At 39.7% G+C, this 24828-nt stretch overlaps 1 protein-coding gene across 3 annotated transcripts in view; it reads left to right on the top strand.

Moving 5' to 3' along the window:
* Nucleotides 1-24828, top strand: part of usp34 (ubiquitin specific peptidase 34) — a 55668-nt gene that overhangs the window by 4076 nt on the left and 26764 nt on the right. For all 3 annotated transcript variants that reach the window (XM_080881320.1, XM_080881319.1, XM_080881318.1), the window contains exons 2-22: nucleotides 5167-5257; nucleotides 8728-9289; nucleotides 9849-9899; nucleotides 13031-13180; nucleotides 13558-13625; nucleotides 15212-15404; nucleotides 15843-15904; nucleotides 16067-16148; nucleotides 16248-16340; nucleotides 16865-16990; nucleotides 17106-17235; nucleotides 17927-18057; nucleotides 18600-19327; nucleotides 19723-19937; nucleotides 20040-20158; nucleotides 20288-20415; nucleotides 20724-20813; nucleotides 20995-21090; nucleotides 22882-22964; nucleotides 23542-23696; nucleotides 24702-24815. In XM_080881320.1, the coding sequence (XP_080737446.1) occupies nucleotides 5167-5257; nucleotides 8728-9289; nucleotides 9849-9899; nucleotides 13031-13180; nucleotides 13558-13625; nucleotides 15212-15404; nucleotides 15843-15904; nucleotides 16067-16148; nucleotides 16248-16340; nucleotides 16865-16990; nucleotides 17106-17235; nucleotides 17927-18057; nucleotides 18600-19327; nucleotides 19723-19937; nucleotides 20040-20158; nucleotides 20288-20415; nucleotides 20724-20813; nucleotides 20995-21090; nucleotides 22882-22964; nucleotides 23542-23696; nucleotides 24702-24815 (3467 nt within the window). The remainder of the gene's footprint in view (nucleotides 1-5166; nucleotides 5258-8727; nucleotides 9290-9848; nucleotides 9900-13030; nucleotides 13181-13557; nucleotides 13626-15211; nucleotides 15405-15842; nucleotides 15905-16066; nucleotides 16149-16247; nucleotides 16341-16864; nucleotides 16991-17105; nucleotides 17236-17926; nucleotides 18058-18599; nucleotides 19328-19722; nucleotides 19938-20039; nucleotides 20159-20287; nucleotides 20416-20723; nucleotides 20814-20994; nucleotides 21091-22881; nucleotides 22965-23541; nucleotides 23697-24701; nucleotides 24816-24828) is intronic.

The raw sequence follows: 24828 nt of genomic DNA, 5'->3' as shown, positions 1-24828 counted from the left end.
AAGTTATAATTTTCTTTACCAATGAGAGAAACAGGCTCAGACTGCTAAAAGCAGCAGAGCAGCTCACACTTTATGAAGAGTCAAAGCAGAGGAGGAACATATTGGCTCTAATTTGTGCTAGAGCTGGGCGATATAAGATTTTTTCATATCACAATATGTTTTTTTTCATTTCAGGCAATAACGATATCTATCACGATATCAGCCAAATAACTATATTTGTAAGATTTAAATGTGCCGTTGCTCACAAGTAAAATGTGAAATAATCAGCAGCTTGTTTTTATTTAAATATTTATTTCCCATAATAAGTTCAACAGGGTAGATGTACTGAAGGAACATGAGACTTTTTCAGATAAATAAAGGCAAATATTGCAAACTACACAAAAGGCAGCCGCTAAAGCGTTTAAGTTTCAAAATAGAACAAACAAAACAGACTAAATTGTCAATTCCACTTAGAAACAAAATATTAATTCTAAAAATAAATCTTAGTTTGTTTTACAGAAGAACAGACAAAACTGACTAACTTTTGTCAACATCGAATAAACTGAGAACTAAAAGGAAATTCTCAATCTCTCCTTGTTGTATAGCTGAGCTTTTCAAACAGTTTTAACAGTTACTTTAGTCTGACAAAAGCCGAATGACGAATTAGCGCTTCCAGTCAGATTGAGCTGCACCGCTTTATTGTATTTCCAGACTTGCTTTCGGCACATTTACAGTGCACGCTACTCTGTTTTTGTCAGACTTGAAATAGCCGAAATACCTTCACACTACGGAACTTCTATGGCTCTTCCGTTCGACAATCTCCGGCATTGGAACCATCATCTGTTTTCTCTTCGGTAACCTTCGGTCACGCTCGGTTGATGTTTCTCTAGTCAGCACACTCATTTCCTCCAATACCCGGGCGGCACGGCGGCTGGCTGCTTCCCAAACAAATACACATGTGCGGCTTGGCACTTGTGCTGTACGTAACAAGTCACGTGACGTGACGCTGCGGCTGTGATTGGTTCGGCTCTGCGCTAGTCAATTTGGATTGGCTGTTCTTTTTTGAGGACAGGAGAGATGAGGCCTATCACAATGGTTTAACTTTTCTATCGAGAAAAAGTTATTTCGCAATACATATCGTTATTGTTCTATCGCCCAGCTCTCATTTGTGCAATTTCGTAAACAAAGAAGTTAGATGTTCACACATCTCTTAAGGTTCAATACTAGTGAAAGGAGTGATATTAAGAATTGAAACCATAACCTTATCATAAGAAGAAGTTTGATTATTCTCGAAATATTAAAAAACAAACAAACATCAGCTTTCACAATCTTCTTATAATTACCTTAAAATCTCATCACTCTGCTATGTTCCATGGACATTTAGTACATGTAGGTTTTGCCTGCTGCAGTTGATCCCATTTCTATAATTCACTGTATTGTAGCTTTTAGCTTTGTAATTTAGTATAGAACCTTGTGCTGTTCAGCTAAGATCAGTAAGCTAATGTTATGTTAATGTTGGCAGTGGCTCATAGTTTTAAACTCCAGCTGTGTGTGAATACAATTAGCTGGTGATTTTGTGCAGACTAAAGCTGTGCATTACCAGTGTAGATAAAGTACCTGGCTCTCTGCACCTAAACCACAACGCTACTGTAATACATCACAGTTCTGGATTAAAACGGGCCTTTTCAAGGGTGGCTATGCATGTAAACGTATAGTTAAAGTATTGAGCCTGTTTTACTTGGCTAACAAAGGGTTTTGTGGATTTAACTTCTTTTAAGAAGTCTCACATTTTATTCTTGTATTGAAGTTAAATGAAGGTTAATATTTGCTGTGTGCTGATACGCCATATACTTCCACATGGTTTAAACAGATTACTGCTGATGCTGGCCTTTCACCACTTCACCATGGCAACTGCTGAACTTTTTCTTTGGCTTATTATAGGGAATGGAGAGGGGGGGGAAGAATATTTTACAACCCAGCTGATACACAGTAGTGTGACCATTATGTAGGGGTGAGATGGATGGTTCGCCAGCAGGGTGCTGTCAGCTGTGACAGCTCTGTCAGCTAGACGGGCAGATCCATGTGCTGTGACTGTGGGTGACCTTTGACCTCAGATTTGCATCAATGTGTATGTGTGAGAGAGAAACAGAAACTCTCTTTACTGCACTGATCTTTATTTAACTGATGTTTCTTTACACAACTAATCTGTGTGGTTTCTTAAAAAAATAATTTTTTGGACACTTTGCCTTTTAGATGAAAGCTCTAAGTAGTAATAGTAGTAATGAACAAAATGGTTCAAGAAAGTAGGTAGGAAACTCAACAAAATTGTCTTAATCACGTTGAAGATGCAGAAGGAAGTGTGCTCGTAGTTTGTCCTACCGCCTTGTAGGGCCGTAGGACAAGGCGGCACTTACAGTGTGCGTGATTTGTAGAAGCCACCAGTATTGCTTTTGTTTATCTCTACCTCTCTGTAAAATGGAAAGCAAATGTTTACACCCAAATTCTGAACCACACAAATTCTTAACTCACAGTCATATACTCTAATCTAGGATTGGGCTGTACTGCTAAAGTCATAGTTACATGGTTTATTCCTCTGTATGGCAGTATTGATTAATTTCTAATAGACAAGCAAAGGGTCTGTGACCACAGAGAGCAGTTTTTCAAAAAGAGCATCTGTCTTTTATTGTTGCTAGGTTACCAAAGCATCTTTATCATTGTTGGGATGCTGTATTGGTATGTCGCTGATGGCCAGGGTTAGCTTCTCCATGGTTATTGTTAACAAACTTTATAAGTTTCACTTCGACATTTTGAGTGGTGAGTAGATTGACTAAAGAGGCATTCAGACCCAGGCCAGTGATAATCAACCTCAAAACCAGAGATTGATATGACTACCAATGAAGGCTGTGCGCTGACAGGACTGTAAATACCAAGAGTCATAGGATGGAGAGATGGTGATGCGGCACAAGATTAATGTAACGTTATCCACTAGGTATAACAGTATTTGCTAGCTGTGTTGTGTAACACACAGAACAGAAGAACTGCACAAGAAGAGAGATAAAGAGATACAGTGGGGGACATTCTGCCAATATCAAGACTGAATATACCCAATTTATTTTAACTTTAACTTGAAACACTTATCTTTGAAAATATCAGCTAATATACCGAGGCACAAAGGTAAAGGTTTTATTGTTAACACAATATTTTATTCACTATATTATTAAATTTGGCATGATTGTAGGCACCACATAGATTGGGCTGAGTTTTCTGAGAGTGGCCTGAAAAAGAGAATATCCAGTGACTGTAATGACGTCGGTGATCATTTTTGTACGAAGTGAGCATTGTTTAAGGCTACGTTCACACTGCAGGCGAAAGCGCATCAATCTGACTTTTTTGACCCATATTGACCCATTCATGGTATCACAGTGTGAACGGCACAAATCCGATATTTTCAAATCCGACCTGGGTCACTTTCGTATGTGGTACTGAATCCGATACATACAGCGACTGCTGTTTGAATGGCCATGTCGCATTGAGTCCGTCTTTTACGTCACTGACACAAGACAGACGGCAATTATCAGCGCAGGAGAAGCGCCCGAGGAGACATCGTGAAGGCTTCCTGGCTATCCAGTGTAGACGCAATGCTCCTCTCTAAAACAGCTATAAGGATAGTAGTAGTATAGTAGTTATTTGGCCATATGTAAATAACAAAATAACTTTATAACTTAAAGCAAAATTGGGAAACTGGGTCTAAACAGAGCGCGTTGTGTGTGACGTCTTCTTTTGCGCATGCGGCCGCTTTGAGGGTTCACACTAGAGCGCGTTTGCTGTCACATTTTATTTGTAGTGTGAACAAGCAGACAAAAAAAATCGGATTCGATCAAAAAATTGGAATTGAGCATTAAGACCTGCAGTGTGAACGTAGCCTTAATGTCACAGCCTAGCTGAGTATTGTTGCCAATAGCATTTAACCTCTGTTTCCTTTCAAAAATACATTTTAGTTGAAATGCATGTGTTATAGTGTCACACCTGGAACATTCGTGTTAAAATGCTTCCAGTGTGACTGAATGTTAGTCACTGCTGAGGAGTGTGATCACACAGTGCAGGTGTTCTCCTGCTTTATATCTATATCCATGCTGAGCTGAAAGCAGCAAAATGACATCCCTCATCCCATCTCGAAATAGTGCGGGCTCGATCTTGTTCCTGAAGCCTCTGAGGAGTTTCTGTTCACATACAGAGCTGAGGACATTCACTTCAGGTTGATTGAGGAGTCCTGCTGAGATGGGTTATTAAACTCTTATTGTTGACACTTTTTGTCTGTTTTGGCTGCCAAAGGAGGTCAGCAATTCAGCAGAAGGCACTTGAATCCCCTGAGCTGGGTGGAACTGAATACAAGGACAGAAACTTTAGACACAGTCCAAGTATGGTGCCAGTGTTTAACATGTTTCAATCTGGACTCCAAATCTGATAGAATCCTTTTTAAGCTAATATCAATACTCAGTGGTAATTAAATGATAAAGGTGGTATTCTGATGTTGTCCTCCTCTTTTAATTTTTTGAATTGTTTTACATTTTAGAATAGAAAGAAAAGACATAAACAAGGCAGATGGAAACTTGGGGGTCTTGATCTACTGTTTAAATATTGCCCTTGAATTTATCCAGATTTACCATATTAGATATATATATACACACACACACACACACACACACACACACACACACACACACACAAAAAGACTTGCACAGGCGACTTAAGAAGACCAACAACAGTGTGGGGAAACTTCACTATGATCTTTTTGTGCTCTGTAGGTGTTTTATCAAGTCAGCAAAAATATTATGGTAGCATCCATCAACAGTGTGTTCATACATTGGCACATAACATTTATGATGTTGGAGACTTGGTGCTGAGTTTTACATTTTGTCATATCATATTAATGACTCATAAGTAACTTCAATAACAAATGTTTGGCATATGTGTTTATGCTTTGTGTGTCTGAAAGGAAAAATAAAATGTCAGTTGATATCTTGCATATTTTTTCTTTTTTCTTTTTTTTTTTTTTTTTTTAAATCGTTGGATATTGCTCTTGGTATCGTCCTTAAGAATCCTACATTGGTTGGATTCTGATTGTAGTAAATCGAAGGGAATTGTCTAGCTGTTCTCTGATAAGTATTCTGTACTGTTTCTCCTCAGTATCAGATGCAGACAGCAGCGAAGGAAGCTTTCAGCTGAAGAAGGAACATGCTCTCCGAGTGCTGGGCTACATCAGCTCCTGGACTCAGAGGTCAGTGCTTCAGAAAATCAGTCATCATGCTTCTGCTTTTCTTCATTGTGTGTGTGGTGTGGGGTTTTTTTTCTTCTTCTTTTTTGGTAAGATTGAAATATCTGAAATTGAATCCCTTCACTAGCTGCTGAATTGTTCTTGTTGGTTTGTTGGTGTTCAGCGTAGTATTTTTCTTACACTGTGGGTCAGACTTTTTGGCCCATTGGTACCGTATTTGTAGATTTATGCTTTATTACTGTAAACAATTAACAAACAAGGCTTTTAAATAAGTGTGTGTGTGCGTCAGAGAGGAGAGGCTACATAACCTCCAGTTATATGCCTGCTGCAGGGTTGAATACCCATATATTCAGTCATGTTGAAGAACAGCAATCATAGTTCAGCTGCTTTTGAGCAAGGCGGTGAAGCGGTAGAGGAATGGAAGCCTTTGGTTTGGTGTCTCAGGTATCAAAATAACTTTGCTGTAATAAATCTGTAGCTCCATTCTCTGATAACCTTCACTTAGATAAATAAATATTCAAAACATGGTCTTCTGAAAACTTTTATTTCCAAAGAGAAGCATTCCTCGTTTGTGAGAGAAGAACACGGTCTAATCTGGGTGATGGTCGAGGTCAGCTGATGACAAAAGTGCCTTATATAGAAGGACTGTAGTTTATCATTTGCTTATATTTGGTGATTGAACTGAACATCCCAGAGTTGTTAAATCATTCATCCAACACTACCAAAAACTCTTTTCTTTTCTGATTTGTGCCGTTCTCTGAGTAATTCTTTAGTCTTTCTAGAGTTAAAATAGCAGGCTTCCTGATAAATCAATACTTTTACTTCATACTTCAACAGTTTATTTCCACTCACAAGTACTTTATTTTTCTAGAATTTGTTAAGAAATTTAAAGCTGAACTTCCTTCTACCCTAATGTAATGTAACATGACAGTCAATACACTTGTTTGAGGAGAATCTAATCGAAGGATTTCAGCTACCTGCTTAGTTGCAGGTCTTCCCTGAGGGGGACAGACACCTGTCCACCTAAGCAGAATATTCCTGGGTGCCTGGTCCAGGAGCTTAGTGACTTGATGGTTGTGTGCACACAGAGGCAGTTGCAGGGTCACCATTAGAAAATACTTGCATGGAGAAATCTTCTGAACATAAGCGCACTCATAGTCACAGATGTGACACAAGTGTTCACACAGGTGTACAAACAGGTACTCACAGACACACACTGTCTTGGTTGGCTGCTGCCTCTAAACCTCATGCATTATTAGTACTGTATGCTGCTCCTTCAAGATTTATTATTTATTGTTACTGATGCTTATATTGGTGGTTGCTGTGGTTTTCCCGACACTGTTGTCCTCTTTTTGCCTTTTTTCTTTTTCTCTCAGCTGGTGATCAAACAGATTTTCGTTGTCTTCTCTTTCTCTATCCCTCTTCTCCTCTATTTTTCTTCCCTTCTCCTTCTATTAAGTGTTTTCCCAACCTCTATCTTTCTCTTTCCTGTCCCCCGGTCCTGTCTGTTCTGATTTGTAATAACTCAAAATGGGTGGAGGCAAAAAAAAGTAACAATAGTAAAGGCTGAAATAAAATATGAGAATCAAGTGGATCAGTATAGCAAAAGCTGTGATGGTCTACTTCAGAAAGGCATTGGTCTTCAGTAGGGCTGCCACGATTAGTCGACTATCAAAATTGTCCACGACCGATTTAATTGTCAACGTGCCGTTTGAAGCTTTGTAAGATCCCAAAGGGCAGGAATAAGTAGTAGGATTTAAGAGTGTAATAGCGGACTGAAACAGAAGATGGCAGCACTGCATGAAGAAGGATGACTGCTGCCGTTAAACCCCAAAGAAGAAGAAGCTGTGTCCCAGAATTCATAGCGGCCCTGCTCAGTTTCCAACAATGGCGACTGCTTGTTAGTTTTAATATTTTTGGGTCACAAAATAAACATTTAACATATTTTCAGGCGAGAATGTAGCTGTGTAAACCTCAAATATCTGCTCAGTTTGTCAGGACACCACATATTTTCAAAAGCGCTCCGACGTTTTCTGAGACGTCTTGTTACCCACCAATTCGATAGCTAGCCGGGGTGCAAGGCTCACTAGAGCCGCTGAGAACACCAAATCGTTTTCAAACCCACCGCCGTCTTTCACTACTCAGGTTAAACATGATATATAAGTAATTTAGATAACTTGAGATTAAATTATAGTTTTTACACAGCTGAATAAACGTCAAGCAGACAGCTGATTATCAGAAGTGTGAGAATTTACTCCGGTGTCCTGTTATATCTTAGATAGCAAGGAGCAGATGGCTGAGTTTATTAAACTTCACCGAAACAATCTGCAAATTTCATTACAATTTAATAAACTATCATCTTGTCTTTATTTTTAGTTAGCACAGACCTTAAACACTTAAAGCTGTAAGCTAATGATAGTTATATAAGAGCAGATGCTACTGGTGCAATAAACTGTACGTTTTACGTCCAATGGATGCAAGATCTGATTAGTCGACTATCAGAATAATCGTTTGTGGCAGCCCTAGTCTTCAGAGAATAAGAGATTCAGAGATTCTCATTGCTACAGTGCTGGACAGGACATACAAAAAAAAGTATTCATAACCCTGGAACTTCTCCACAGTTTGTCATGTTGAACCACAAACTTAAATTTATTTTACTGGGATTTTATAGACTTGGTTTCTTTCAACAGTGGCTTTTTTTTCTTGCACCCAACATTTTTTTCTTTCCTTTATTTATTTTTATTTTATTGTATTTTTTTAAATTATTTATGGTTATTTGTTTATGTCACTGGTCAGGCTCCATAGCGTACTTTTTTTTTTTTTTTTTTTTTGGTATTTTTTCTACATTCCCACCGCTTTTTTTTTTTTTTGCTCACTTTTATGAGTCCTCATAATAAAGAGTTTTCTTTTTTGCTACTGATGGTGTCTACTGATGGTGTCTACTGATGGTGTCTACCAGTGCATTGTTTTGTGTTTCCAGTAGGATAACTGTTTTGTAATTGGGGGTCCTCTGCCCATCTTTGGTTTTAAATGAATTAAGGCATTTATTTGGAAGTGTTTGGTGCTATGAGCTGTTATGAGCACGGTATGCTCTGCTCCTCCTCCCCTTTCATACTTACACTGTGACAGCCAGTGACTGAAGAAAATCTAGCGCATCCATAAATGATTACAAAATTGCCAAAATGACACAGAGATAAATAGAGATTAACAAATACATAAAATATTTTGTTAAATTGTTTTTCTTCTTTACTATCACCCTTCACTTCTCTTATACAATAGCAGAAAAACAGTAGTATTACAAAATAACATGAGGAATGTAACAAAAGGCCTCACACTTCTAAACTTGTTGTTCATTTTTAATATACTACAAGGAATTTCAATCCCCTGAGCACTCTTTAAGCTTCTGATTCCTTTGTGTTTATTGCTTCTTTTTTTGTATGTGTGCTTTTTTTTTTTTTTTTTTTTGTATCCAGGCAATGTCTCTGCTGCTTCAAGGAGTACAAGCATTTGGAGGTTTTTAACCAGCTAGTCTACGCCCTCATCAACCTGGTCATTGCTCAGATCAGCAGCCTGAGAGAGAGACTCTTCAGCGTTGAGGACCACACTCACAAAAGAGGCGTATCTGGGGCAGAGGGGGCGGGGTCTGAATGGAGTGGAGGTGAGACCGCACCTGTCACCCTCCCCCAGCCACACTCACCTGGTGAAGACGAGCCTGTGAATGTGGAAAGAGACTCGGCTGAAGAGGATGCTGATACGCCAGACCTAAACCAGAACAAGCCCCAGACCCAGGATCAGGGCCAGAACCAGTCTGCTGAATCTCAAGTAGATGTTCTTGGATCTGGGGATGCCAGCATTGAATCCAGGAGTGGGGACGATGTGGCATGTGGCATTGAAAGTAACCAGGACAGTCAAGATCCCTTCAGCTCCTGGAGCACGGAGGAGAGGGAGAAACTGTTGCTATGTGCAGCCAAGATCTTCCAGATCCAGTTCCCCCTCTACACAGCTTACAAACACAACACACATCCCACCATAGAGGTGAGGAGTCTTGGATAACACACCTGACACATCACCACACCCACAGTGGTCAAGGTTTCCTCTTTCTCTACTGTAGACTATGTTTAGTTATTGGCTGACACATTTAGCAAATACCTCCTGGCTTCATCACCACATTAAATGTGGCCGTTCAGTCATACCATATCTATTTATGCAGTTTACATGGTTTTGCTCTTAAGGCTATGTTTTGCCTAGTGTTTTTCTTCTTAGATTATGTGAGATTATATGATGAACACAGATGCATTGTCTTTTCTCTGATGGCAGTGCCAAAACACATTCTTCTCTTTAAGCACCTTAAAAAATGCTTTGATTGTGACAAGTGTGGGCTGTGACTAAGAAACTTGTATTTACTGATCTTCTACATTAGAATACATTGTATTCTAATTTTTGCCTCATAACTTTTGCACTGTCCACTTCCTGCTGTGACAAAACAAATTTCCCACGTGTGGGACTAATAAAGGTTATCTTATCTTATCTTACATTTTAGGTTAAAACTCATTTTGGTCTTACACGTTTTTTTTTTTTTTTTTTTAAATTTCAGGACATATCGGCTCATGAAAGCAACATCCTCGGCTCCTTCTGTGACATGAATGTAAGAAATACACTTTATCCTTATTGCACTGAACCAAACGTTGTCATAGGTTTTTTTTTTTTTTTTTTTTTTTTTTTTTTTTTTTAAATTGGTTACAAGTTGTTTCCTGTTAATTAACTGGATCCTCCCACAGGGGGGAAATGATCAGACTTACAAGCTGTTCTGACAGCTGTATCCTCAAAATGGTTAAATTGTACTTGGTTTTCTCATGCTGTCTTGTTCTTGTGGCAGTTTTGCCTCTGTCATTTGTTCCACCCTGAAACTCTTTGATTAGAGCTGCATTCACATCTTCTACTTCCAAACCTGACAGCTGTGGTGCATCCAGGGCATTAGAGGGAGGGCGGCAGGGGTGATGGTAGGTGTAGGCCTTGGGTTGGGAATAGCTGTAAGACAGGAACAATAGGGCTGGGTATCGTCACTGATTTCTAGAATCGATTCGATTCCGATTCACAAGGTCCTAAATCGATTCGATCCATGATTCGATTTGAATCGGGGAAATTTTGCCTCAGACAGTCAGAAATATTATAATTCAGATCATGCATCAGTACGTTTCCATATTTTTATATCTATAAAAAGAAAGCTGACACTTGCGAGACTTTATCAAAGGTGTGAGCATCACAGCAGATGCCTTTGTGTCAAAGTAGCTGAAGATAAAACACAGAAAATGTGAAGGTGATTTTCCTGGCCTGGGATTTTATAAAAAATATTCTGCAGTAGATCAAAAGCGAAAGAAAACCATTAATCAACATATGAACATTAGCTGATGCTGCTGAAGTGAAGCAGAGCAAAGTTGCAGAGATTTTATTAGAGACACAGCTGAGCGATTTGAAATTTTGCATAATTTTAAAAAGTTTAAATTTGTTCAGAAGCCTATTGAACAGCAGAAATGAGGCTTTGTTTTCGGAAGTAAGTAAAAGGAAAAAAAAAAACATCGCCCGACAGCGCTGTAAATAACGGTAGACTTGTGCGTAACAAGCAAGCGAATAATGCAGAAAACAGATTTTTTAGACGGGAAACTGTTTTTCAAGTACACAGAGAGAGAGAGAGAGAGAGCTGTGCATGAAGTGTAAATTTTTTTTTTTTTTTTTTTTTTTTTTATCAAGGTGGCAGCAAAAGTCAGAGGGAATTCATGACGATGTTTATGTGAAGCGTAGTTTGGATCTTCTTTTGCTGCTGGTTCGGTCAATATTGTTTGGAGAGAGATCAAACTAACAGCTTTAGAATCAGCGCAAAAAGGGCGTAAACACAAAGCGCGGACCCGCCGAAACATCAGAATCAGCGAGCTGTCGGCTTTCAGCCCCGACCGTGTCCGTCGGGTGAGAAAGGCGACATCTCACTGATTCTGATGCGTCGGCGGGTCCGCGCTTTGTGTTTACGTCTTTGTGCAGAGTCCGTGTTCCTGCTAACATTTACGGTTTTAGCTGTTTGGTGGTTGTTGAAATTTTGTGACGTTTCACCTGAGATTCTGGCAAAATAAATTTCGATTCAGGATTTTAATGAATCGATATCACGTTATCCAAGCCAGAATCGATTTTAATCGATAAATCGGTCATCAAAACCCAGCCCTAGGGAACAACATGTATATGCCGTGACAGTGTCACGAGTCTGGTGAAGAGAGTCACGTTTTATTGTCACATCTTTTCTTGTCGATTGTGGTGGACTTTTGTTTCACTCGCGCTTGCATTTTGATTGATGTGGTTGAATTATAGCACTGGGGCATTATTATGATTTTGTTTTTTTGTTTTGTTTTTTTAAACAGAAAAAGAGTAATGAAAGGTGTCCAGTCTAATGTGTGGGACCTGGAAGAAAATTGCTTAAGTGTTATTCTACTTCCTCCAAAAGCAGATTTCAGAGGGTCAGCTCACGTGACTATTCTAAATGTAATTTGGAAAATTGGCAGCAGCAGATCAGATTTCTCATCGCTGCATAGATAACAGTAGGAAGAGATGTATGTATACCAGTAACATCTCAAGATGATATTTATATCCTACTGTGAAGTAAATATCATGACCATCACATGTTGAAAACAGCCGTCTCATCTGTCCCTTAGAGTGCCCAGAATGGTTTGTAGATAAGATGCTGCTAACTGAGTGACCATATAAATACAATTACTCTGATATGTAGATGTTACATAGGTAAGGTTAGGGCTAGGCTTACCTTTGTCTCTGAGAGAATGCCATCTTTGATTGGTTTACAGTCCCCACACACTGAGTTTTAAAGTACAGTTACTGTTAACCATGTAACCCTGGTCCTTACCTTCTTTCCGTTTCCTACCAGATGACTCACAGTGGTCACGTCACTGTTTTGGTAGTCCTTGGGGGGGGGTTACATTTTTGTTTAGCTAAGTGTTGTCCCAGTTTCCTGCTCTCTTTGTGTTTTTTCGTACATGTGCTTACATTATTAAGAGAATTTCTAAGCTTCATAAAATGCATGGTAACAGGGTTTTATTGGTCATGGGTCCTGTTGAAGCTCGTTGTTTTCTGAAATGAGCATTGTAAGGGTTGTAAACATTGTAAATGAGCTCATGTGTTAGCTCTGTACTGTCAACATGAAACTAAAGCTGTTCTGGGAACTTGTGCTGTGAATTCCTGTAGATGATGTTACAGTGCCCCAGAGAGAAGTAATGTGTCCCTGGATTATCTTTGTTCACTTTGCCACTATGATAAAGTTTTTATTAGGCTTGGGGGAGGAGAGGGTTTAAGATGGCCTGAAGAAGACATTTTTATGAAAAACTCCAGAGCTGGAAATCTGGAAACTAATGGCTTTTCTGGTTTTTATTAGCAAAAGTAACTCATACCTATAGGAAATAAGTGTTTACACGCTTTATTTTAATTCACTACTTTCAGTCTCAAGTTCACAGTATGCTGAGTTTGGCACAGCAGTATACTTTTACCACACAGTCGTCTTTAAGTCACAAAGAAACAAAACCAGTGAATATTCTTTAGAATAGAAGATGCTTCTTTAAAGTCATTTTGCCCTGTCTTTATGCATTCAACAGCTTTGTCTTCTGTTGCAACAGCACTTCATCACAGTTGACAGGGCTAGCTCAGATTACACACACAAAAAGGAAAAAAAGGTAAATGAGCTTCTGAGTGGATGACCGTTTGTAAACCTGCTCTACTCTTGTCCAGGATGTGGAGGTACCTTTGCATCTGCTGCGCTACGTCTGCCTGTTCTGTGGGAAACACGGCCTCTCCCTGATGAAGGAGTGCTTCGAGTTTGGCACTCCAGAGAGCCTCCCCTTCCCTATCGCCCACGCCTTCATCACCATAGTTTCTAATGTGAGTGCTATCAATCTAAACCGCTGCTGTTATTTCAAAAACCACAGATTAGCAGAACCAGTTCTTATACGAATTAGTATGTTTAAAAACAACTTGGATAATAGTGGTAACAGCAGTAAATTGTGATCGGTTTAAATTTGATAATTGCTAAATTTAAGATGAAATTGTTAATCTGTTTGAGTTTTTTTTTTGGAGGCAAGTACTGAAGATATTTTGGCTAACTGCCTTTTTTTTTCTTTATAATGTCCATGTAATAAATATAACGCACAACTTTGAACATGAACTTCTGTTTAAGATGCAAGGCAGATTCTCAGCTGAAATTTATACTTAAAAAAAAAAGTTTAATTATTCGCATATTGTATTTGATCTTCCCACAGATCCGAATATGGTTGCACATTCCTGCCGTCATGCAACACATCATACCGTTCCGGACCTATGTGATACGGTGAGTTTACACACAATTCTTGGCTTTAAACATGTAACAACATAGAGCATCTTCCTCAGCCAGAGATGGGTGATTCTCACCAGTTGCACTTGCTTTCAGGTGCAGGTTAAAAGACCTGTAAGTGCCTCAGGAGCTGCCATGTTGTTGAACACCACACTTTCTGAACCTGAAGACAGTCACTAACACTCTTACTGCAGTATTCTTGTGTACTGTCAGATTTTTAATCTTGTCTGCAAAGCTCTGAATATTAGATTCAGTGTCCAGCTTTGTTTCCCAGCTGAAGAAGTCAAGATTTGCTATTATTTATAAGCCAGACGTTGTTGATTCTGCATTAGAGCTCGCCATTTGTCTCAGTCAGGCAGCGCAGCCTCTTCTCTTCTTGTTAAAGTGCCATACATTTGTTGCTAGGAAGAGCCTTTGTTGCCATAGCAACAGTTGCCAGACTTCCAGTCAGTGTCTCTTCACGTGACCCAAGAGGAGGCAGAGTGTTGGCAGTGCATGTGATGTAGGCAGACTGATGCTCTGCTACCGTATTGCCTCTTTTGTCTGAGTAGCTTGGTAACTAAATAAACTACTGTATTTAAAAAACAAAACAAAAAAAATACGACTTTACCAAGTTAACTCTTTGGTAACATTTTCTGTACCAAAGAGTGAAAAATTGGAGCCAGCTTTAACAAGTCAATATTTTTCCTAATACTATAGTATACAAATAAAAATCTGCAAATGTAATAATGTTGCATTCAGTGTACTTCAATTAGGATTTTGCTAATTAAACACATGTTAAACTTCCATAGTGAACACAGTATTTGATATTTACTAGATTATCAGTGTGTTAGTATTGTTATTGTGAGTAGGTTGGCATGCTAATGTTTGTAAAGCTGCTTGAATATTTTAAGCTCTGCCTTGCAGACTGTGCTGTATACCTCTATAAAAATGATTGATTAGCACAACCATAAGGAACACATCCAAACAGTAGAGAAGTGGTTTCACATGATAACAATTAAAAGATAAAAAGGTACGTTAACAAAAACCCAAATTAGGACAGTTTTCACATCATGGTAACTTTCCATTCTATTTAAAGATTTCTTTTTATTTAAATGAACACAAAGTACTTCAGTAGCAACTCTCCAAGCTACACCTCTAAAAACCACAAACGCAGCCATCCAGAGTGGAGAGTAAATGAGTCAGCAGCACAGTTGTTTATTGGAAAATTATAGCGTACGCCTACAAAAGTCTGATTCAAAACAGCCAACCTTAAGTGAGAGTTCTTCTTCAAAATGAAACTTGGCTGTTTTAGAGGAGGATTTATGAAACTTTTTTTTTCTAGCTTTGGGATGCTGACAAGTTTGTTTTAATAGTACCCTAAAGGTCCTTTGTTTTTCCTCTCAGAAGTAATGATTGGTGAATTTCAAAGATCTGACGAGAGGGGGCATTTTGTACAATGTAGGAGGGGGAGTGGTCACAAATACTGTGGGTTTTTAAAATAATACGTAAATAGTGCTGGCAATACTGTACAACCCTTGGGGAGAGTATTAAACATAAAAGTTTTTGTCAGTAGCTTATCTGTCAGTCGGATGCGTCTGCAGGTATCTGTGTAAGCTGTCGGACCAGGAGCTGCGACAGAGCGCAGCACGCAATATGGCAGACCTAATGTGGAGCACGGTGAAGGAACCACTGGACAGCGCACTGTGCTTTGATAAGGAGAGCCTGGATCTTGCCTTCAAATATTTCATGTCACCCACTCTCACGATGAGATTGGCCGGACTTAGCCAAATCACAGTGAGTCGGACTCCAAACGGATTTAACTCATTCTCACACCCTCATGTAGGTCTGGCTGATTCTAGTTTTCTGTGGACCTTTTGTCAAAATGAGACTTTGCACAAAAATATTTAAGCAATTGGAGATGTCTGTAATATTTGGTGGGAAATAGAGGGATGAATTGTGTTGTATCTGTAAATTTCCTCTTTTGGTGAAAGAACACAAGTAAATGCAGTCCAGGTTTAAAAACAAACAAACTGTTTAAGTGCTAAAATTGAGAATACTTTCACTAAGTATACTCCTAATTGAGGGAAATGACATCAAAAACAAACATCTATTATCTATGCTGTCCACTAGATGGTTAAATAAGAGCTATGAGCCAGTGGTGCTGCAGTTATTAATTTGACAGGTTGTGCTTCATTCCTTCACTTATTGCGGGGCATGTTTGTGTTTCTTCAGAATCAGCTGCACACCTTCAACGATGTGTGTAACAACGAATCCCTGGTGTCTGACACAGAAACGTAAGTTAGTGTAAAGAAAAAAGATGCCTGTCCATAAATGCAAGCAAACAGGAAGGATGTGGTGCTATTTTAAACCAGTTTGGGCTAAAAATAAATAAATAAACAAATAAATAAAATAAAATGGTTCACACAGCGTATTATGATTCTGCTTTTTTCTTTCAGGTCCATAGCAAAGGAACTAGCCGACTGGCTGATCCACAACAATGTAGTGGAGCACATATTTGGCCCAAATTTGCACATTGAGGTGAGACTTTTGGTTCCAGTAATGAAAAATGAAAAAACTATTCTGGAGAACATTTCCCCCAGTTTTGCACATTTACATTTGTGTATGTGTGTTTTGTAGATCATTAAACAGTGCCAAGTGATCCTGAATTTCTTGGCTGCAGAGGGCCGGCTCAGCACACAGCACATAGACTGCATCTGGGCTGCAGCTCAGGTAAAATGAGAGACTGTACAGCTTTATTCCACTCCATCATGGGGCAGCCTGCAGTCAAACATCAGTCATACCAAGTGATCGGTGCTGGTATTTCTGTATTGGTGGATTTTTCTGTGTCAGAAGCACTGGGAACAAAACTTTTAAAAACTAGGGGTGTATATGCCACTAAATGGTTTATGCATTTAAGAGGGACACTGCACATTAACATACATTGCTGTGAATGTCAGAATTGGCAAAGAAGCCATTTTTCATCTGCAGATGAAGTGGGAACTTGATCTGATTTTTATTTATTCTTTCATTAACTTTAAATGGTTCAAATTCTTCTGTGATTTAATGCAATATTATATTTAGCCTGTGTTATATATAATAACTGTACTGTGATGAAATCATGGAAACACTTCAGGTGAATTAGTATGTTCCCTTCAGTATTTTGCGATGAGTTGATGAGATTGTGGGCGTTTTGTGTATAACAACAATAACAGCTTCTTTGTTGTTGTTTTTTTTCTTTTGCTTTTAAAAATCAGTTAAAACATTGCAGCCGCTACATCCACGACCTTTTCCCGTCTCTCATTAAAAACCTCGATCCTGTGCCTCTCCGTCATGTCCTCAACCTGGTATCAGGCCTGCATCCGAGCACTCACACCGAGCAGGTACAAAACATTCTGAAGTTGAAGCACTGGGCACAGTTTCACCAACATTGTCTTTAAGTGGTTGTGACGTCGCTATGATGAATTGCTTCTGTGTTTCCCCACTCTCCCCGGACAGACACTGTACTTGGCCTCTATGCTGATTAAGGCCCTCTGGAATAATGCATTGGCAGCAAAAGCCCAGCTCTCCAAACAAAGCTCCTTCGCCTCCCTGCTTAACACCAACATCCCCATGGGCAACAAGAAAGGTCAGCGTGCATGCATTTCAGTACGAAGCCTGTTATTTAAAAAACAAAACAAAAACCCCCCCACCAAAAAACAGTATAATATTTTTGAGGCTTTTTCTTACCACTTCAGTATCTGAGCTTTAGTTTAAAGACAACATGTTTTATATTAGTTGGCTGTGGGACTGGCTGTTTACCAGAAATGTAGTTTTTAATTTCTGGTTTTATAACTGGACCTGCCTTCTTCACTAACGATAATTTTAGGATAAAATTTCTTCCAAAATACAAAATGTTCCACAACCCAAGAGATTTCCTGCCACTTGATTTAAAGAAAAGCAAGAAACAAGTTTTTAATTTCATTCAATAGTGGCTAAAATGATTATATACTCAGTCGCACCTGTCGGGATAATTGATAATGTGATTCTAGGACAGCTGACATCATTTTTGCCGCGTGTCTGCAGATTTCCATTGGCAATATCTACAGTTAAGTTGCAGATATCTGCAGTGTGATTTCCAGATATTTGCATCTTCATCATTAGTTATCGTTCCTCTATATATGTACAGTTTGGTTATGACTTTAGGATGAGTGGTGTTTTTACACAATAAATTCCTGAATCTTCATTAGACCTGGTCAATTCCACTTTCAGACTGTCGATGCGTTATTGAGCCTCAGGATTATACACGGTCCTCAGTCTGTCGTCTAATGTGGTTTCAGGTTCACCGGCCGCAAGTCCAGACAGCAGTGACAATAGCGACACGCAACACAGTGGAGGCAGCGACATGGAGATGGATGACCAGATGATGACTGGCAGCAAGAGGAATCAGCAAAGACTATCTGACACAGAGGTATAGAGCACATATGGTGACACAATGAACTAGGATCAGGTGGTAGAGCAGGTGTTCTACCAATGTGAAGGTCAGTGGATCGACCCCTGACTTCAGTCTGCATGATGCTGAACCTCAAGTTGCCCCCAGTGCATCTATTAGAGTATGTGTGTGAATGTTAGAAAGTGCTGTAGGAAGGTGGGTACGATTGGCTGAGTGTTGTATGCAAGTACCCGTCCATACAAACAAGAGAATAAAGAGCAGCTGACTTATTTTCCTCTGTAACAGTCATGATTGTTTTGAAGTCTGTCCTATCCTTGTGACCTTCTGCACTATGAAGGTCACTTTGACTTTTCTGGCCACAATAATTTTTACTTTCAGTCAAAACTTCAGTCCAGTTTTTGAAATGATTAAAATGACGTATTCTGAAGGGAGTTGAGGCCCTTAAATCTTATACCATGACCTGTTTCTTTGTCTAATGTCTTTCTGTAATGTCTAATTAAAGCCTGGTTGTTAACATAAAATGCACAACCAGGTGAAAAGAGCTGCTGCTGTTTCCTCAGGAGTCTATGCAGGGCAGCTCAGATGAAACTGCCAACAGCGTGGAGGAAGGCAGCAGCGGACCAGGCAGCAGCAGTGGCCGCAGCGAGGCTTCCAGCAACGAAGCCGCCTCTAGTCGAGCCAGCCAGTCAGCTGGGAGCCCAGGCAGCGAGCTGCACTCTGATGACATGGCAGATAGCGAGGCCTTAAAGGAGGAGGAAGAGGAGGAGGAAGAGGATGAAGAAGAAGACGAAGAGGAGGAGGATGATGACGATGAAGAAGATGAAGATGAGGGTAACCGCTCAGCTGCTGAAGGTGGGCACCAAAAGGAGCCCCGGGAGCAGACTGAGTCAAGGAAAAGGAAAGCCGGGGATGCTCTTGGTGAGGGGGCAGGGCCGAGTGGCCCAGGGGGAGGAGCCAAATCCAAGGTTCTCCCTTTCAACCCAGAAACTTCTGGTATTATGGTAACAGCGGCGACAGCGTCTCTAGAGAGCCGCATGAGAATGCTTGACACTTGTTCAGCATCGTCATCTGCTCGGCCTGATGGGACAGAGACCCAGCAGCAGCCGCCAGATATCAGCCCTTCTCAGATTGTCCAGGGACCTCAGGAGCCTCCCTGTCTCCCGCGACCCGGGGACTTCCTAGGAGAGGCCATGAGCAGTGAACTCTTCAACTGCCGTCGTTTCATTGGCCCTCAGCACCACCACCACCATCACCACCATCATCATCACCACCACCACCATCATGAAGGGTAAGACTGCTACACTTCTGTTTATGAATGGCTAACACAGAGTGTTTGTCTACTGAGCACATAGTTTCAAATTAGGGTAGAAATGGAGGGACATTCATGGTATTCTGCGTATAGCAATTTTTGTGTGTTTATATACTGTATATTAATAGGTAAGTATAGGATTTTACCTTCTGAGTACAGCTTATGTCCAGCACATATTGTAGTATTAAAGCTGGTTTTAGATGTAAAACATTTTATTGACTGCGGTGTTTATTTTGCATATTTGTCTTAAATCACAAATTTCATCTGTGCTAGGAAACTCTCTGTAGTTATACATGTTAGTGTTTTTGTTTTTTCTCTTTTAAATGTACCTGTCAGTCTATCCTTGATCTATAAACCCTACTTTCCTCCCTCAGACCCATGGTGGAGGACATGCTGAGTGCTGATGACGTTAGCTGCAGCAGCTCTCAGGTCAGTGCGAAGTCAGAGAAGAACATGGCTGATTTTGACGGGGAAGAATCGGGCTGTGAGGAGGAGCTAGTCCAGATAAACTCCCATGCTGAGCTCAGCTCCCACCTGCAGCAGCACCTTCCCAACTTGGCCTCCATTTACCATGAGCATCTGGTGCAAGGTGGGCCACACTATGGAACTAGGACAGTTTAATTTATAACAACAATAATAATAATAATAATAGTAGTAAATCTGACCATGTGAATGCTCTTTATCCCCTCAGGTCCAGCTGTTCATAAACATCAGTACTCCAGCAGCCACGCTGTGACTGACATCAACTTGGATAATGTTTGTAAGAAGGGCAACACTCTGCTCTGGGACCTGGTACAAGATGAAGATGCGGTACGACTTCCACTTCTCCAATATTTCCTTATAGACAATGCTTTATGTTCACAGAGTTGATAGATGGTGCTTCAGCTAGCTTCAGCAGGATTGTGTAAAATTCATTTTATAATTTGCTTGTGTGTTTAGATTCATCTCTCTGAAGGTCTTATCAATGAAGCTGAGAAACTGCTGTGCTCGCTGGTCTGCTGGTTCACTGACAGACAGATTCGAATGCGCTTTATCGAGGGTTGTCTTGACAACTTGGCCCATCACCGGTAAGAGTGACCTCTTTATTTATGTTTTAAATTGGTGCATAAATGTATAAATACAACACGCTTATGATGTTTAGGACTTATCTCTGATTGAATGTATTGAAAATGAATAATTGGTAGGCACCTGTTCTTGCAGTGCACACATAAAAAGGGTTGCATGTTGTAGCTTCCTGTGCATAGATAAACTACTGATTTATCAACACCAGATAATCATTTCTTGAGCATTTAAAATGTTCATCTTATTTATTTTTGTAATTATTCTCGTTTGGGAATCTTGAAAAACTGGACTCTGTCTTCTTCTCTTCTCTCAGGTCAGTTGTGGTTTCCTTGCGTCTACTCCCTAAACTTTTTGGCACTTTCCAGCAATTTGGCTCCAGCTATGACACTCATTGGATCACCATGTAAGTTACACCACTTCTTCAGAGTGCAAAAGTCAAATACCATATGGAGTTTCAGATACAATTACATGACTCATCAAAGCTGAGTCAAAATATTTGAGTCTTTCTGAAAAAAATAGAAATATGAGTATTGAAGTGTTTTGTTTTGTGAGCCTTGCACTGATTTGGTTGTTGGTTCTGTCAGGTGGGCTGAAAAGGAGCTGCACATGATGAAACTGTTTTTCGACAACCTGCAACACTACATCCAAGAAGTCAGAGAACACCGGCACAAATTTGCACTGTGAGTCTGTCTTACACCACTACTACATATCGACACTACTATACAGAATATTGAGTCTCCCTTTATTTCTTTATATTTTGCTTGCAAGAAGCCGGACTCGTAATTCTTTTTAAAGTGTTCCCTGAGCTTCTCCAGTCTTTCTGAAATTCTTTGGTTGCTTTTTCACTCGATCCCATCTTTGTTCCTGTCCAGAAACAAGTTAAGTCACTTACCACTGACATATAAATAATTCAAGCAAAACAGCAGCACCTGCTGTAATTCAAGGTGTGAAGTCGGCTTTACAGACAACTTCGTATCAAATTGTCTGTTAGAAAAGCACATTATTTGTTCTCATTTCTTCAGTTGAATCTACAAAAAAGGCCCGACATGATAGTATGACAAGAATAAAATATCACTTTTGCACCAACAAGTTGATTCACAAACTGCTATTAGCTGGAAACTTTATATATCTTGGGGAAACTGGAGATTTGGAAGACAAGAGAAAATGGTACTGTCAACAGTGTGATAAAGAACAATAGAAGCAGACCTTTCAATGTGGTTCAAGAAGCCTGGAGAAATTTTCCTCATGACTTAAAGAAATTATGAGTTCAGGCTGTGAAGAATAAAGTTGGTCATACTAAATATTCGCTTTCAACTTGTTAGAAACTATCCAAACTGTTTTTGCCTTGTATACTGTGTATAACTAACACACACACACACTCTACCTAATTTAACCACCCCCTTCCGTGAAAAGACTGCTGACTACCCGGACAAATGTGAGTTGAGTTTGTTTTAAAACTTAGATTTTATGTTATTTCTTTATCCATAACTGTTGTTGCAATTCATTACTGCCTCTTTTACTGCTCTTTTTAAACCTATTCTTTTTAAACTGTATTGCTTTTTGCACTGTAGAAGCTGGTGAGAAACAGTATTTCGTTTCAGGCTGGGTAACACTACGAAATGACAAACTTCTATAACTGTACTTAACGGGACGCTTGATTTTGCAGTTGTTAATAATGACTTTTATCTTTCTATAAAGTTCTTTAGGCCACATTACTTTAGTAGTCATTGAATACTTTCTGTTCTTTATTAAAATTAAGAGACTCATATATGCACACTTTTTAAAAAAAAAAATTGGTTGACCTTAGTTCATTTATTTAAGTTAAACAATGCTTCCTTTTTCAGTTTATCATTTCTTGTTTGTAATTAATTTGTCAGCTTTCTGAGTCACAGTTTTATTCTCTTAATTATGGCTAGAAAACAAAGCACCTTCCACCTGATAATTCCACATTTAGGAAGAATTGGACACTAAAGTCACTTCTCAGAAAAATCATGCTGACAGTGGAATTCCTGTACCCAATTTAAAATTTCAGTTTTTGTTGTGAGAGCATCAGTGTTACAATTCCTCGTTCAGACTAGCCAAGTGTTTGAGTTTTTGCTTTTTGGAAAACAAAGATGCGTCTCATGATTCTGTCCACCAGCAAATTAATTTTTATCTTCACATTATCTGCATAACACCTCTTTAGTTCCATTTGATTGCTTTGCTTAATGTTCCCTTGTGTGCAGTTATTATCCTGCTTTAACCTTTAATGACACTGTAATTGCCCACTAGTGTGATATTTCTGGAGTGCCCATGATAGCAGCCACTATTCATTTAAATTATTTACACATGCATCTCAAAGACTGCGTTAGCAGAAGTGTGCTTGGTGTCAATACTTCTGAGAGAGCAGTTGGAAGCTTCTGCAAACTGTGATCTTCAGACATCAGTTCACTTTCTTCACTGTTGACACATAACTCGTCTGTGTTGTGCAGGTACAGTCACAGTGCAGAGGTCCAGGTCCGTCTGCAGTTCCTTACCTGTGTCTTTTCCACACTGGGATCTCCCGACCACTTCAGTAAGATTCCGATACCATTTATGTACTAGAGTAATATTCTCTGTGAACTAAGATGCTTTTAAAAGACATGCACCTATCCAGAGAGTTGCACAGAGGTAGAGGTGTCCATATTATGCTTTAGTAAATAACAGCTGTGGTTTTCATAACATAACCCTGATCTCTGCTGTGTTTCCACACCACACCATTCACTTCTTGAGGAATATTTTACACCCCAAAAGAGGAAAAAAAATTTAAAGGAGTGAAGTGTTTTCTTAAAGTTTCGTGGTCTTTAGCACTTTGCATTTCAGTCTTGATTTCTGAGCCTTTCTTGTTGGGTTCTTTCATTTTACATTGGGGATCTCTAAAATTATCCACCTTTTTAGCGTGTTTACGTATAATAAAAGAAAATGTGTCTCTTACCTTTTAATCCCCTTTAGAAGCTCTTAGCCTCTTATGTATGGATGTGCAACGTAAGCAGATAATTATGGCCAAAAGCCCAAAGATAAGGGGGAAAAGTGGTCTGCGTTATATGAACCCGGTCTGCGTTTGACATCGCTGAACTCTAGTTTGTAATTATTTTGGTGTTTGGATTTGTCAGGACTGAGTCTGGAGCAAGTGGACATTCTGTGGCACTGTCTGGTGGAGGACGCTGAATGTTACGATGATGCGTTGCACTGGTTCCTCAACCAGGTCCGCAGCAAAGACCAGCATGCTATGGGCATGGAGACCTACAAACATCTCTTCCTGGAGAAGGTAGTAAAAAGACCGTGGATTATAGAATTTTATGGGTGTCCCATGGGTAATGAATAAGAATGGCTGTGGAATTATAGATAATTCCAAAGTGGAGGGACGGGGCAAAAACCTGTGCCCGTTTCGTGTACAACTTGTGACATAAATTTAATTCCATAAATCTCTTAAATGTTTGACAAAATACCCTTTATTTCCTGTGCTGTGCAACGTTAATTTGGCAGGAAATTTTTCAGTTGGAAAAGAATCATAGCATTAAGATTTTCTTTTCTTAGTTTCACTATACAGGTTCTGTACAAGAACTGGTTGTCTTCTAGTTCAATTTCTGCGATCTGTTAGTCTGCCTGGCTATCGAGCTCTCTTATCAGCTCCATTTGCACTTGTGCTAGATTTTTTTTTAAGTTTGTCTGTAGTTGTGCATATAGTATGGCAGTCTACAGGGTGGAAATGTTACACAAGAGGACAAGAGCATGATGTGTTGCTAACACAACTTCAGCTCTTTGCAACCACTTACACAGACAGCATGCTAATGCTAAGCTAGTCAAAAGAACAAAGTGATGTTAGAGCCCAGCCCAGCAGCCAGCCTGAACTTCAATGGGTAACAAAAGCAGTGATGAGCAGTCAGGCTGCAGCCACTGTTCCTACCTCTTCATGTTTGTACAGCGGCGATTCCTTTAAAGTCTCTTTGTGCTTTTTTTCCCATCTTCGCTTTGTGTTCATACCTAAATACTAAAAGAAAGATCATATGCGTGTCCTCATTAGAATAGGGTTTTGTGTAAGTGTGTGGGACTGTAGCCTCAGGTTTATAGTTTAGAGCTGGAAATAAATAATAAATAAAAAAAACAGGAACAGAATTTATCAGACTATTTCTCATACGTTTATTCAACTGGATGGGTTTAAACTCAGCTGGGGTGGAGCACAATCACGACCCTCTGGGCAGCTTCAGACGAGCAGCAGCCGTGTGTTGATGTTGACTACTTTGTGTTTGTTAATGTCACTGTGTGTCTCCAGATGCCACAGCTGAAACCAGAGACTATCAGCATGACAGGCCTCAACCTCTTTCAGCACCTCTGTAACCTGGCCCGGCTTGCCACTACTGCACTGGACAACGCCTCTAGCTGTGAGGTAAATGGAAACA

This window comes from Rhamphochromis sp. 'chilingali' (assembly GCF_963969265.1).
Source record: "Rhamphochromis sp. 'chilingali' genome assembly, chromosome: 4".
Taxonomy (NCBI): domain Eukaryota; kingdom Metazoa; phylum Chordata; class Actinopteri; order Cichliformes; family Cichlidae; genus Rhamphochromis; species Rhamphochromis sp. 'chilingali'.
Note: the sequence above shows the minus strand (reverse complement) of the source record. Positions and strands in the feature narration are given on the sequence as shown.